The sequence below is a fragment of the Mus caroli genome, chromosome 5 (assembly GCF_900094665.2).
Source record: "Mus caroli chromosome 5, CAROLI_EIJ_v1.1, whole genome shotgun sequence".
Classification (NCBI taxonomy): domain Eukaryota; kingdom Metazoa; phylum Chordata; class Mammalia; order Rodentia; family Muridae; genus Mus; species Mus caroli.
In genome coordinates, this window is record NC_034574.1 from 64,582,022 (window position 1) to 64,598,726 (window position 16,705).

The 16,705-nt window shown below is 37.3% G+C and overlaps 1 protein-coding gene across 3 annotated transcripts in view; it reads right to left on the minus strand.

Moving 5' to 3' along the window:
• Positions 1-16,705, minus strand: part of Gabra4 (gamma-aminobutyric acid type A receptor alpha4 subunit) — a 91,709-nt gene that overhangs the window by 48,342 nt on the left and 26,662 nt on the right. The window contains exon 8 of one of the 3 annotated variants that reach the window (XM_021162799.2): positions 9,953-10,212. The exons of 1 other annotated variant lie outside the window; for it this stretch is intronic. In XM_021162799.2, coding sequence (XP_021018458.1) covers positions 9,953-10,212 — 260 coding nt within the window. The remainder of the gene's footprint in view (positions 1-9,952; positions 10,213-16,705) is intronic. One more of the 3 variants, XM_029477412.1, reaches the window with a different exon arrangement.

The window sequence follows — 16,705 nt, forward strand, 5'->3', positions numbered from 1 at the left end:
AACATTTAAATGTTTAAAAACAAACAAGGAGAAAAGATGTGTGAGAAGTAAGTTTCTCTTCTCTCAGAGGCTTACAGCGGCAATGTTTCAACTCACTACTGCATTCTGTACACATGTATTCCTAGGGAAATGAATTTTATGTAAAAGCCACACATTGAAAATTAGTGATACATACACTGCTTTCTTTTCTTAAACACCAATTCATATAATAGGATCACAATTAATAGAAAATACAAAGAACCCATACTCTTATAAGTGAATTTACGTCTACCAAAATAAACAGCAATTCGGTAGGAACCAACGGAAGTAAATTTCCACAGAATATGATAAGGTGATATATTAGGTCAGCCATACTTTTAAACATTGAGAGTGCCTGAAAAATTTAAGGAGGAGTTGCCCATGGCCGTGACCTGCTAGGCACTGAACACCATGTTGAATATTTTACCTACATAATGTAATGAGATCATCAGTACTTGCCTCTCTAGTAGGCCCGTTCATTGCCCCAGCTTTATAGATAAAGACATTTGAGACCATGTCCTTAAGATTCAACACCTGACTCAGAATGGATTCCATATGGGAAATAAGGTTAGACCTTGACTATGAAGAATGAATATTAAGTGGGATTCTCAGAAGGGCATGCAGGGTATATCTTGGATTATTTACATAATCCTTTTATGCCACCATTTTATTTAAGACTCTAGCAGGGGAAATAATTCTTTGTTTTTCAAATAGCTTTGCTAGACTCTGATCTTTAAAACTGAAAAGTATTCACACAGGAATAGTGAAATATAAATAAAGAGAAAAATGAATGAGATGGATGGAGAAGGATGTGAGGTATGGGAAAGGTATGCACTGATGAATAGAAAAAGAAACGCATCAGCATTGTGATAAAAGATGATGCTTTGCTGTGGATGGAGGAAACTTGAACTGATTTGTTTGTTCATCAGATGTGCTTCATTTCCCATCATTTTCCTAGTAAGTTATATTAACACGATCCATCCATCCTCAATGTCCCTTATTTAACACATCTAATCCATCACCACAGCTCATTATCTCATCCTTGCCACTGACCAGATAGAGACTGGGGCAGAATACCTGCCTCTTAATTTATAGCTTTCTCCTTGGTGAAACATGAATAAAATTAGTGACTGTTTTATAAATTATTAGAAGTAAATTAGGTTATCTATACAGGTTTCTTTTATTATCACAAGGATTCATGATACGATAAAATGATCAGGCATAAGTAAAATGAAAGGATTCATAATACTATACAATTACCAAGTATTCGTAAAAATATGAACAAAACAGGGCTATTGCATGCATGAAGTCACTGGAGCTACAATTATTTGCATAAGACCTGCACAAGATGACCTGCTAACATTCCACTGTTAGTGGAGGAAGGGCTTTTGAGCCCAACCTTCCCCCAGGGACATCTGGTAGTTAATGGTTACTGACTGCAAGAGTGTCATTTCTTCAGTGGTGTAGCTACTGAGAAGTTACCCATGCTCTACTACGGAAGTGGAAGTCCCACCCATGCCCATTCAAGCAACTCTAATTGACTTCAGTGGATCACAAAAACATGAAGAGAAAACCATTTTAAAATGTTATGACATTGAGAGGAACTTTTTGGAAAGAAGTACATGTTCTGTGTGAGCTGGAAAATGATGAGATGGGTTAATCATCTTTAATGTATTTATCAAAATACATTACATGTATTGTAAATGTATCAAAGAACAACGAAAAATGTAAAATTATGAACATCAGTGTCTATGTCTCTTTCTGTATGTACATTTATATACATGTATGTTCTTGCATTTTATATATATATATATATATATATTCACATCATAATACCTATATTTTATTTACTAAATGCTACATATTCATTTATAAAGCAAGGTCTTCACTAAAGCATTTGAAGCAATTTCAATATCATATTTACCACACTGGATCGGTGTTATCATGACCATATAACTTAGTTATGGAATAATTGTTTCTTCTTATGTACAATAGCTCTTGTGAGCTTGCAACTATGTAATGAATGTAAAGTGCATCATATAGGACCTGATTTAGAAGCTCAGTTAGTAGTTGCCATCCTTATTGTATCACTGGTCAGTTTTTCATAAGATATAGCATGCTAACATTAATGCATCCTTTGAAATGCATGAAACAGATGAAAATGGCTAAAAGACATAGTCAAATAACTTCCATGTATACACGTGTGTGTGTGTGTGTGTATGTATATGTATGTGTGTATAAGTGAGTAGATATCCAAAGGGGGTCAGAGGAAGGGATAGATCCCTGGATGTAAAATTAAAGGGAATTGTGAATTGCCTAGCATGGGTGCTAGGAACTAACCTGAGATGCTATGACATAGCTTTCAACCTCTAGGCCATGTCTCCAATCCCCAACTTTTCAAATGCATATATAACATTGTTAAGAAAGCTTTAATGGTTTTAATTATACACTTACTTATCTTTCAAATAATTCTTTTCATCCAAACTGTCTGTATCCATGCGAATGTGATTATCTTAAGAAGAGTCAGGAAGAATATAGGAGAACAAAATCAGGAGGATGGCAGGCACTCACATATTACGTTAGAGTCAGGGGTAGAGTTAAGGTAAGGATGAGGAGAAACAGAACAGATGTTCTGAGCCACTTAAAATATCCAAAGGTATACTTAAGCTACTGATAGCTACGCTTACATTCCAGAAATTGTTTTTTCTCCTTTTTCATGAATATTCCATTAAGCTATAATCTTTTCAATGCTCAGAGAACGAAAATAGTCCCCATAAGTCTCTGCCTAGCCTCTAACAGTCTATGGGCCAAATAAACCAAACTGCTAGTGAACTTCAAAAGGATCTTTGAACTAAATGTCATTAAACAAAAAGATCTTTTACAAATGATGTGCTCAAACATATTTTAAGCAGAGCTCGAATCACAAAAAATAATAATTGATGGTATATTTTAGGACACACATATGAATAAATAAGTTTTGGCTTTTTGATTAGGATGTCTAATGACCCTCCAAACCAAATCCAATGTGGATTCTTAGACTATTCCATTTCAGAAATATGTTAAGAAAAATTGTTCCTAACACATTCTCCCCATTTTTGTGCTTTCTTCTCTCTATGAATCGGTCCCCCAATTTCGTTTCTCATTTAATGTACTCTTGACCTATGAAGTTGTAATTGTCACTGTGGTCCAGCATGGAGCTGAACTCAAAGTTGCATTAAGTCATTTGTCACTGTCTTTAAAGCATGGGTACTTTGAAGTAAATTGCCATAAAAATCTAAGTCATTGCACAGGCACCATAGAGGACATAAACCATAGGATGACTACTTTGACTGACTTTATTTTAAAATCTTTCTCAAGGCTGAAGTGTATTCTTCACCATTTGGCAAATACATTTCCTCTTGCTTCCTACTTATGTTATAAGCACACAATATGTGTGCTGTGCTGCAGAGAAGTTTCTGAATCACAACAGAGCCAAGCAGACAAGCTCAGCCAAGCTTTACTAGTGATTACAACTACTGTAGTCAAGAGCTATGTTTCAGAGAGCAAATGCAAGCTTAGTCAGAGTACCTGGTACTTTAACTCACTGATATCTCCTCACTTTATCAGTGCAACAAATCTCGTCAGGTGCAAATACAAACAGGAACAGAATCAAATAAGTATAAATAGATTTTTAAACAATAGGACCATACTGCATAGTCCACATTCACATCTAACTTGTGATTTGCCCTCAGTCTTTTACGTTGCATGAATTATAAGTGTATAGCACTGTACCTGGATTGTATAAAGCATATTTCAAAATTTAAAAGCCTTAGAATAAAGCCATTTGGGAGATAGGGGAAGTTAATATTTACATTGGACATTTATTGTATTTAATAATTTCAAAATTGCTAGAAAATTACAAGATGAAAGAAATTGCTTTCGGGAAAAAAACAAAAATCAAAACAAAACAGTGCTGTAAGGCTTACACTCAACTACTAGGGGTATAAAAACACGACAGAACTTCCAGAGTGCAGAAGAAAAAGAAAGAAAGGACAAATTTAGTAGCAGAAAACATTAGGAAAGTTAATATTGAGAGGGAAAAACTGTTATTAGAAATGTCAACATGGATTCTAGGAGTATAGCTTAACAGCAACACTTGTCTAACATGCCTAGCAAGGCCTAGATCTGACACTCAGATCACAGGCTAGAAGGAAGGGAGGNGGGAGGGNGGGAGGGAGGGAGGAGGGAGGTGAATACATTCATAAACTGATACAGAAATAAAGCAGTCACTGACTGCTGTCAGTCACTGACTCTAACATGTCTAAAAAGGAGTTAAATTGAAAGGAAGATCAGTGTAACTCTGAATATTTATAAGAGAAGTTTTTGTGTATTTCACAAATTGTAAAGACTATGGGGTCTTTTGAAAAGTGAAGAAATAGTGATTTAAGTAAAACCAAATTTGTTGCTAAAGAAAATAACATAACACAAGCCAAAGGACAATAAAAATATTATTCAAATCAATATTTCTGAAGGCATTCAATAAAAGAATTAGCAGAGTTAAATAAAAATTACACCTAGAAATTTCAATATTATCTCTATACTCTTATCTCCAAGGGGAAAATAACATTGTTCCAGAATACATACCAAATAACTCTGATAATATCAATCACAAAATTATGAATCATAAGATTCTATACAGAATAGATTTGAATTCAGTAAGAGAAACTTTATTCATAAATAAGAAAGCATGGAAATAAATTAATATGATGTATGCACAAATATGTTGAAAAATGTAACAAATTTAATCTGCAGAAAGATGTAATTAAATTAGCTCACGAATCAATCATTAGAAAATAATAAACAGTGTGATGTGCGTGCCTTTAATCCCAACACTCAGAGGATTGAGGCAAGGACAGATGGATCTCTGAGTTCAAAGACAGCCTGGTTTACAGAGCAAAGTCTGAGATAGCCAGGGCTACACACAGAAACCTTGTCTTGAAAATTAAAATAAAATTAAAAATAATACACAGTGAACTATACCCAAGGTCTGGTGATCAAAAGAAGCAAGAAATAGATCATAGAGTTTCAATATGGCAAAGCAAAACATAATAGAATGACAATAAAAGACAGAAGCTGCAATTTTACCAATGGGAAGAGCAGAACACAGACTGAAATCCCGAGATGGTTGATGAACTCTCATCAGCATGACTCTGGATGGCTTTGCCCTTCTCCCCCATTCCTTCTGCCTTGCTAAAACCATTATCTCACATTCCTAAAGCTAGCCACCAGGGTCTATCTCTTTATTTGGCCACTTAGTCCCCTGAGGTTGACTACCAAAGTCCAGTTATCAGAGGATTGAAATCCAGCAATGAAAAGCCCCCTTTGGCTCACCTAATTAACATGCCAAAGTACACAGATCTAAAGCAGCCCTCCTCCTTTTCTCTTCTTAAAAGTTATACCTTCTAGCTGGGCCTGGTGGCACATGCCTTTAATCCCAGCACTCCGGAGGCAGAGGCAGGCAGATTTCTGAGTTCGAGGCCAGCCTGGTCTACAAAGTGAGTTCCAGGACAGCCAGGGCTATACAGAGAAACCCTGTCTCGAAAACCCAAAAAAAAGTTATGCCTTTAAAGTCAGTTGTCTCTGTTTTTCTGCCTGAGTCAGAAAGCAGCCATCTTAGCTTTTCTTCCTGGCTTATTAAATGATCTCTCTGTAAAGGAAACGCCCTCTCCCCCCCTCACTGTGTGGCTAGATATATCCATCTATCTCCTATGGATGGGTTAACACTGGAAATGTAGATTCCTAATCTCTAACCACTTCCTGACCCTTCACAGCCTCTATGTTTAATACTCCAAATGTTTTATTACTTACAGTAAAAGGGACCATGTGCCTCCACTCCCTTGGCACTTAGAAATAAATGGAATTTCCATAGGGTAGGATGTTGGCTGGCTTTAAAATCTACATTATTGATTAGTAGTTGGTCCATCGCTGGCCTTAAATACCTATGTGTATAATGAATATGTGTGTAAATGCAGGGGTGCGATATCACTGTGTAGAGGAAAAACAGTGGATGATTTCTAGTCTAGTTTGATTTGGGTAAAAGCAGACCAAGCAGTGTTGTGGGGTTATTCATGGAAATTACAGATGACTAGGTATAGTTTACCACAGGGATCTGTCTGTTTATACAAAATGAAGATAAATGGAAGGAAATGAAAGACAGTCATAGGGACAGAGCAGAATAGTAAAGAGGAAGCAAAGGGGAGAAGATTCTGCTTGCCTGATTGCCCATGTCCCTGTACATCCTGCTGCTTCTATACAATAAGATACAAAAAAGGCTCAATAAAAAAAAAGAATCTTTGATAAGTCAGATGAAAATAATCACAGTTGGCTTTGTTATGTTTTCTACATTCTCTCAGATATGACCTCTAGGAAATGAATTAATCATTTGTATGTACATCAGCTATAACTATGTACCCCTGTGTTGCTAGAATTATTTTCTTCCTTTTTTAATTTAATTTTATTTGTAATTCTTTTTTAATATTAAACAATTTTTATTAGATATTTTCTTCATTTTCATTTCAAATGCTATCCCGAATGTCCCCTATACCCTCCCCCTGCCCTGCTCCCCAACCCACCCACTCAGGCTTCCTGGCCCTGGCATTCCCCTGTACTGGGGCATATAATCTTTGCAAAACCAAGGGCCTCTCCTCCCATTGATGGCGGACTAGGCCATCTTCTGATACATATGCAGCTAGAGACATGAGCTCTGGGGTTACTGGATAGTTCATATTGTTGTTCCTCCTATAAGGTTTATTTTCTTCTTTAATACATGAAAGTAGCCCCATAGGAAATGCAGGGCCACAATGATAAATAACCATCATTTGATTTGGGTTAATGAAATCTACAAAAAGCAGTCTTTGCAGTTCTCTCAAGCTCATCCACAGGTTTCCCCTAACAGTGTACGTTCCATTTTACCCATTTCTGTGAAAACAAACAAACAAACAAACAAACAAAAACAAAAAAAACCCAAAAAAATAAAACAAAATATTTTTCAAAATGAAAGAAACTTTCTTTTTTCTTTTTCTTTTTAAATTAGATATTTTCTTTATTTACATTTCAAATGTTTCCTTTCCTAGTTTCCCCTCCAAAAATCCCCTACATTCTACCTTCTCCCCCTGCTCCCCAACCCACCCACTCCAGCTTCCTGATCCAGACATTCCCCTATACTGGGGCATAGAAACTTCACAGGAACAAGGGCCTATCCTCCATTGATGATGAACTAGGCCATCCTCACCTACATAGGCAGCTAGAGCCATGAGTCTCTTTGTGTTTCTTTGATTGGTAGTTTAGTCCTAGGGAGCTCTGGGGTTACTGGTTATCTCATATTGTTGTTCCTCCTAGGAGGCTGCAAACCCCTTCAGCTTCTTGGATACTTTCTCTAGCTCCTTCACTCCGGACCCTGTGCTGCATCTAATGGATGACTGTGAGCATCCACTTCTGTATTAGTCAGGCACTGGCAGAGCCTCTCAGGAGACAGCTATATCAGTCTTTTGTCAGCAAGCTCTTGTTGGCATCCACAATAGTGTCTGGGTTTGGTTGCTGTTTATGGGATGGATCCCCAGGTGGGGCAGTGTCAGGATGATCATGCTTCGAACTTTTTCTCTGTAACTCCTCCCATGGGTATTTTGTTCCCCCTTCTAAGAAGGATCGAAGTGTCCACACTTTGGTTTTCCTTCTTCTTGAGTTTCATGTGTTTTGCAAATTGTATCTTGGTGTTCTGAGATTCTGGGCTAACATCCACTATCAGTGAGTGCATATCATGTATGTTCTTTTGTGACTGGATTACCTCATTCAGGATGATATCCTCCAGATCCATCCATTTGTCTAAGAATTTCATGAATTCAACAAATAAAACAGCATTATGTCATGAATCATGGTCATATATACATTACCTAGCTTTTAAGTAGATAGCCAAGTATTCAAGTTTCAGGTAGGAGTTGGAGGGCAAGGTAGGGGTGGCAATATCAAGAAAATAATTGATAATAAAGAACACTCAAAAAAAAGTCATATGGAAGCCTACCACCATAGAAGCTTTCTAAAAAAGATACATACATATAAATAAATAAATAAATAAATAAATAAATAAATAAATAAATAAATAAATAAATAATAGTTATTCTGTAATTGGTTGATAAAGCATCCACAAGACACCATAGGTTAACAAATTATTTTTTTAAAGCCCCTTTGCAAAAATGGTCTATCTCTTTCAGAGTTGCTGTCTAAGAAGTTCCCGTAGACTCCAAACATTAGAGGGTATTGCCATTCTACTTGGTTACTCTTTAGGACTTGAGGGCAAGGCCCTATTGATAGGAATATCACCTAATTGAGTCACAGAACATGAAGAAATCAAACTGGTGCTGAAGTGGACACTTCATCCCTATGAGTTACATCCCATCATTTTGGAAGGTACTATTAATGGTCGGTAAGAAGAAGGGATTCATCAGACTTGGTAACTATGAACTCTGAGAGTTACAATAACTGGCATGGCAAGATGTGCCCATTCCCTCAATAAGGTAATAAGGCACTGCAGTAACTACCCAGTTTCTAATTAGATATAAGGTCTAGTCCACAAGATGAAACACATACCTGGCATTACTGGGGTCAAGAGTCTTGAACTAGGTAAGTTATAATCTTTATATTCTGCTAACTGGCTACAATGTTAAACTGACTCTTTATGACTTGTTAAATTCACAGTGCATCTTTCAACCTTCAATAGACAAAATTCTTTCTTCCTGTAGATGGTGATTAACACTGAGACAAACAACTAGCTAAGGGACAAAGAATAAGAGGCAGCAGAATGCTCAGCCCTAAATGAAATATCTATATCAACACCCTCTTGTTCCCAAGACCCATTGATCATTCTGGCTGATGGACAGAAAGAGTATAAGCTCCTAAGGTGATGAACGACTACGAGGAAAAACTGCTCTGGATGCAGAAGTACAGACATTACAATGAAGACACATTGGTTATGACAACACATGCCAAAACCTGTTGAAGTTCAAATTGGATAAAATCCCAGCATGGAGAACAGATTTGCAACTGATAGCTTCAGCGAGAGTGAGAGTTACATCAAAGAATATATAACCAGCCCAAATTGTATGTTTTTTTTTTTAAAGTACATAAATTTGGGTTTGTGCAGAAAAAGTTGGACCTTGGAAGGAATTAGAATCTGTTGTGGGAACTATTAAAAAGAACCCACCAACTCTCAGCAGGGTCAGGCCATGCTCCCAAGTTCCTACTGATGCCAACTCTCTAGGGTGATCTCACTTGCTCTGTCTCTCAGCCTGCCAACTCTCCAGCCTGTAAGGCCACAGGGCTCCTGCCTGGCCATCTTTCAGACAGGGGCACGGAGTTCCTCTCGTTTCCTACCATGCCCCACACACCCCATGATCAGTCATCTCCACACCTAATTACCTGGTAGAAACAAGACTCTCAAGCTTATAGTTAACTAATTAGATTTATGCATTAATAATACCACATTTTACAAGATGCCAATACAATAATTTCAGAGACAATTGATAATGATAAAACTTTAACCCAATTATTCTAACCTTTTGATAACACCGCATCCACCTCCATTCTGGTTCTCCTCCTTCTACCCCTCCTGCTACCTTTCTATCTTTCTCGCCAGCTCCTAGCTCCACCTCCCTTTTTCTGTCCAATCAGAGGCCTGCAATGCCCTCAAAATACATTATATGATAATCTCAAATAACTAGAACAATTGCAAAAATAAAAATATCAATGTACATATTATCACTTTACAATTTTCTAAACTTCAAACATTCTTAGAAACCGTTATTGATTTTTTCATGCTCTCTGTTTTCTACTACAACAACAACTACAACAAAAATTGACCAAGCAGATAAAACCTTAGAAGGAATGAAATAAAGCCAAATACCTGGAGCGATGTTTCTGTGTGTTTCTCCTTCAGCACAGGAGCAGCTGGAACTTCTGGGGGAGGCTTTGATATCTTCTTTTTGGCTTTCTGCATTTGAATGTTGGTGAAATAGTTGACAGCAGCAAACTCAATAAGAGCCGAAAATACAAAAGCAAAACAGACAGCTATGAACCAATCCATGGCAGTCGCATAGGACACTTTGGGCAAAGAATGCCGAGCACTGATGCTTAGGGTGGTCATCGTGAGGACTGTGGTTATTCCTTTAATGCAAAAGAGCAAAAATATAAAACATTGTAATGCTAGTTTTTAATAATAAATAAATAAATAAATAAATAAATAAATAAATAAATAAATAAGCAAGCTGATCCAAAAGGTGGAGATGGGATGCAGTTGACAAAGTTACTAATTGAAACCCACCACCTTTGAGAGAGGAATTGATTCCTTCTGTTTCAGTGAAATCAGCACAGGTTTTGGAATAAGATAAATATGTTCCACGCCTAGATCTCGTAATCATCAGTTCAATGTAAATTGACTCAAGATTGGAAAATTCATCGAAAATTCTTTGTACATTCTAAGTGTTCTATGGAAATAAAAATATGTAAAGCATATAGAATATATTGATTCTATATTGGAATCTGAAACAGTATACCCAAAGAATCAATATACACACCCTCCAAGAAGGATGATTAATTGAAATAGTGACTCTCAGATAGGAATGGAAAACTGAGCACATTAACCTTCTAATGGAAGCATGAGACTATACTAGGTAAGCTAAACTCATTACTGTTGGGGTCCATTTTGGCCCTGGTTTGGGCCTTGAGGGCAAACCTGAGCCTTGATCCAGTTTCTAAGACCTTACGGGAAAGCCTAAGCCTGGCTCCAGTTCTGAGACCTGTCTCAGTCAGTTCCATATGGGGTGACTCAACAAGACCTGTTTGTCCCTGCCTCTGCCCCACCGTTGCTGACGTAGATAGAGCTTTGCCATTGGCTCTGTTGGTCACTCCATACCCTCCATCACCCTTCCCTGCCTCCTACCCCACCAAAAATCCCCACCCACTATGCTCGGAGGAGCTGATGCCATAAAGTTGATTTCCTGCTTTGACAAGACTCCCAGCTTGATGTGTTTCTTTTGGGCCTTCGACACGTGTCATCTTATCCCACTCAGCCCCGGAGAGACTCCGGCGAGACCAAGACCTCTCTCGTCTCGCCTGGACCTGCCAGCAAGGAGCTGGCACATTACCACTGATGATAATTGCCAGAAAAATCACAAGCCATATCTAATTCTTACTGAATATAATCTTTTAATAAAATTAATACATTCATTGGGTATTCCAGATCCTAAATTACTAAAACTATGAATACGTTCTGGCTAAATGTACTTCTAGAAAATGTTAGACTTCAAAATGTGGGTATTCATCATGTGTACAACTTGAAGAAGACTACTTGGCACAAAAATAGAGCTCCTCTTCCATCAATTGTTGTCTCAAATAACCCTTTCAGGGAAAGTGCCTTCCTAATCTAGAGAAAAGGATGACTTTCGTTCTTAGAAGAAGAAAATGCTACTTTTCAGTAGAACTACAGAACAATTCATTCTTTAAGGATGCTAATGTTTGCACAGTTGTTGCTATTTCCATTCATGTATGTTTATCTCCTCAATATTATTTAAGCTATCCTAGAAATTTCTGAAGTACTTATTATATCCATTTGTAATCCTCTACATAACTCCCAGGATAGGTCCTAAAGGTGATAGACCCAGGTTGAGGATGATAATGATGATGGCAATGATGAAGGCATCTTAACTTTATATGCCAGTACATGCCAATTCCCCAGCTGAAAGTCAATCAATCAATTTTCAATTGTAAATAAAGGGAAAATTCTCCAAAACCAAAGGTATATTCATATTTTGATTCAAAGAATCAATACTGTGTCTTCAACTTAGATTCTGATTATATTCTCCCTTGTACTGTCTTTACTGTATCATATATGTGAGCTTAGACAGGAATATAAGAGTAGCCTAAGACCATTCCTGAAGATGAAAGCAGTGATTTCAATATTCCACCTGTGCTCGCCACGTGTAAGGCTTAGCCATATTGGAATAATTAGCAAACTTGGACAAATTTCAAGATAGAAGGCCTTTGGGGGAAAAAAATCAACATAGCCTGCTTCAAGTTTAATTGAGTGGAGCACCCTTAAGAGACTCCATGTTGAATACTGCTTTAGGAGTCACCACAGATACATCACAAGTGCACAATGAGGAAAAATCATTGTTTGTATTGTGTCCAATCTTTTCTCTCCAATTCCAGTCCCTTCCTAAGATATTGGTTCATAGAAAATGAAAATTTGGAGCATCTGTGTATCACATGAGCTACAAAATTTTAAAAAACATTATAAAATTATACATAAGTGTATGTTACATAAGTTGTTTAGTAATTTCAAGCATTTTCTTAGCCTAAAGTAAATTTGTGAGATTTTTTTATAATATATGTATATTTTTGTGATATGCATATGCATGTGTGTGTGTACATGTACATGAATGTGTATACCTGACATGTCAGACATATGTGCAGGTGGCCGAAGGCCGCACTAGCTCATTGGATCCCCTGGATCTGGAGTGACAAGCCACTGTAAGTCTCTTGATATGGATGCTGGAAACCATAGCAGAGCAGGAAGTACTGCTAACCCCTGAACCATCTCTTCAGACCCTGAAGAAGATTTTTAAAAACTTTATTCCATTAACTAGTTAGATTGGCTGTATATCTATCTACTCTAATGGCACATTGGTTCACAATGAATTTGTTGGGCTTTTTCCAGAAAGAGACCTTGAAGCATGTAGGCCTCATTTTAAATGTCACAGAGAAGGCACAATTCTCCAGAAGGCTGTGAAATAAAGGATAGCTACCAAAGTAACTGAATATACTTTAGCTAAAAATTATAAAGATAAATTATATTTCATCTCATTCATATCAATTTGTCTGTAATGGACTATTGAGATTTCAAAAGTGGGGGCTGGAGAGATGGCTCAGAAGAACACTGGAGGTTCTTCCAGAGCACCTGGGTTCAATTCCCAGCACCCACATGGCAGCTTACAACTGTGTGTAACTCTAGTTCGAAGGGATCTGACATCCTCACACAGACATATACACACACATAAAAATCATTAAAAAATAGAATCATAACAAAGTACAAAAGTGTTCCACAAGTTCTGCAAAGTGTAAGCAGTGGATTTCTTCTAATGACACAGAAATAAGGATAAAAGCACTTACTTGCAAGTAAAACCATGAGTGTGTTCTGAGTGAAAATACTACTCAGTGCTCAGAAAACCCTCTGGAGACCATATTGTTCTGACCATAAAGTACACTTACACTGAAATACCAGAAGCTTAAGAGTCATCCTGCCATTGTCAATGTGAAAAAACTTCCTAGGCGATAGTCAACAAACAGAAGATTAAGGTCATTCCTGAGTGGTGATTTCAGTAATGGCAGTCAACTGCTCAGAATCAGGTTGATGGCTTATGTCAAATCATATTGCTTATACCAATACAAAAGCATGCAACATATTACTGTCTTTTTCTCTTTCATTGTTGTTTTGCTTGTGGAATGGCCCTCTAGATAGTATGATGGTTATATCGCAACTGTTGGCAAAATTAGGAACATTGGTTGTCAAAAACAATTGTCTCAAAATTGCTTTAAAACTTGCCATCTTTTTAGATATCAAAAAATTCTCTGTGTTCATACATGAAGAAAACAGTAGAAATGTAGGCATGTGCTTATGCCCTGTAATTTCAGGTAGAGATCTTGGCAAGATAAACATGGATGGAGCAGCAAACACAAGCCAACTCTTTCAATAAGAATCTCATCCTGAAAATATTTCAAAGGCAAAATTATTTTTGTGTGTTCAAGTATTGATGCCAGTCCGTGAATTTAGAATGCTGAATATGCACCATATTGGCTGGCCCAGGAGCTGAGAGAGGAAATGAAGGAGTAGGCTAAGACTGTACACAAGAGTGAATTTTTGGCTGGCCATTCCTAGAAAATGAAATAGCAATGATTTCAATATGCCAGCTGGCATCTACTTGCATTTAATGTTTAACCATATTGGAATAATTAAAAAAAAACTTAGAGTTAGACAGATTTCAAGATACAAGAAAGAATTCCACATATCCTGCTTCTCATATTTCTACTGTTTGGGGGTTTTGTTCTCCCTAGTGTTATCTGTGACCAGCCCACTGTGTCTTTGTGAGGGAAAGGGGGACCTAGAGCTGAAGAAGAGTAGTGATCACCTAGAGTTCACTGTCACTTGTATCTCATACAGATTAAATTGTCAATGACCCCAACCACATAGGGCATTACTTCCCTGGGAAAATACTATTTTAGATGCTCAATGAACAGTCTAATACTACAGTTGTGATGTAGCTTAAGTTTTTGAAGACTTAATTATTGCTGTGACTTTCCTGATTGATCAAAACTAATATTGATCTAGGCAAAGATAGAAGCACGTAAATTTCAAATTCTAAATGAAGTATCCTACTGACAAATTATTCTCAGTTGAAAGTCCTGGAATTCGTCACGAGTCTCTTCTCCACGTCTACATCCTCATACCTGCCGTGAAGAGAGTCTGACTGAATCCTCTGTGTTACATAGTCCCTCAGATAGACCACTCACAATTAAATGACTTGATAAATGTTTCTAATATCCTTGTACTATTTTACTTATCTATAAAAATCGAGACTACCCATCTTGCTGAACTATTGTGAATGCTAAGAATCGAGATTCTACAATGTTCCCTGACTCATTATTGGAGTTGGTAATAGTAGCATTTTTCTATACTGCTTAATTTCCTTAAGCTGTTGTATATGTATAGGAAACGTTGTCTGAAATCTGCTGTCTCAGCTCTCTCTGATGCTATTACTTCCCACATCATTGGATATTTCTTTCATCTACAAACAAGTAAATTCATCAACCAGCAATAATGAAATTATGTACATTATTTGCTAAAATATTTCAAATGTTTTATGAGATGAATGCATTTAATCTTCACAGCAACACTAAGAGATGAAGCAAGAGATGAAGAGATGAAGTTGGAACATGTGAGTTAACAGGCAGAAGTAACCCACTGAACAGCATAACTACTAAGTGACACTGGGGTCAGAACCAACCAACATCTGAATGTGTAACATCCCTTCCTCATCTCCATAGATAGCTACATGAGGCCATTATTTCCTGTTAAACTCTCAAGGGCAGATAAGTGCAATATGTATTCTAATTTATTAGTAAATCTTAATAGAAATACAAATTTTAAACATTTTCATGATGTCAGATGCAGAAAGTTTAAGGTTTCTGTGTGAATGTGTTGTGGTGTATGTCTGTGTGTGTGTTCATATACCTGTCCACATGTGCGCTTACTTATTGAGGCCAAGGAAGATAGCTGGTGTCTTGTTTTTAACCTTAATTCCTGTGGCAGTCTGACACTGAGCCTGGACCTCAAGATTTTAGCTGCACCATCTAGCCAGAGCCAAGGATTTGCCTATCCGGTCAACCACTCTCAATAGCACAAAGGTTTCAGACACTTGCCACTGTCCCTACCTTTTACATAGATGCTGAGGATCCAAACTTGGGTCCACTTGCTTACTCAGCAAGCACTTTACCAAGAGAAGCATCTTCCTGAGCCCTTGATTATACACACAGAAAAACATTTTCTTCAAAACTATGGAAACAAAATAAAATGATTCTCCTCTGTGCCAGATATGCATGGGAGAGAATATAGAAGAAGTATACTATATTTAGCACTCTTTAAACCCTCAGACGCACTTTGAATACGTCAACCCCTATGTCTGTGATGGTCCCTGACGTTAATATTGATGTTCCACTTGTGAGTGAGTACTCCATTTATATTATTATATGCAGTTTGTTCAAATGTGTGCTTTTAAAATGTTCCATGCACAATGAAATCACCCTGATAGGGTCTGAGAGCTACACTAATCCATGTTATAGAAATACAAACTTAGAGGCAGTTTAATGCTATATTCACTTAGTATAATAATAGTAGTAGGTTCACCCCTGGGGGTTTCTTCTATAGAGCAGGCCTTAAATGCAACAGGAAAGTGGTTTGTTGCCCCCACACCATTCATGCCACTATTATATCCATGGGAAGTCCTTGCCATGTTCATGCCTTGTCTTGTAGTTCATAGAGTTCACAGCTGGGTAAGATTGCTGATGACTGTCCTCCCCAGCAATCTATACAGCTACCTCTAATACTATGAAAGCTAGCTGGCAGGGAGAAACTTCCTTGTCAGAACCAACTCGATTTCTCCATGTTGGATGACTAAAGTCTTCTATTTTTTACTAATAAGGTCTTACTATCATGTTCTGTATCAATAGCCTGTACTACCATAGGAAGTTTCTAAAATATACCTAAGCAACAATTTGAGGGGTGTTATCCCACATCTGACACAGGGCTTTTTATTTGACATTCTATGACTTCTGCTTTTGGGGGTAGGGGAATTATTCCCTGTGTAGTGAATGCCTACTAAATGCTGTTATATGAAGATAGATAGATGATGATGATAGACAGACAGACAGATATGTGACAGATAGATGATAAACAGAAAGAAAGAGAGAGAGAGACAGAGAGAGAGAAAGAAAGAAAGAAAGAAAGAAAGAAGAAAGAAAGAAAGAAAGAAAGAAAGAAAGAAAGAAAGAAAGAAAGAAAGAAAGAAAAAAGGAAGGAAGGAAGAAAGAAAGAAAGAAAGAAAGA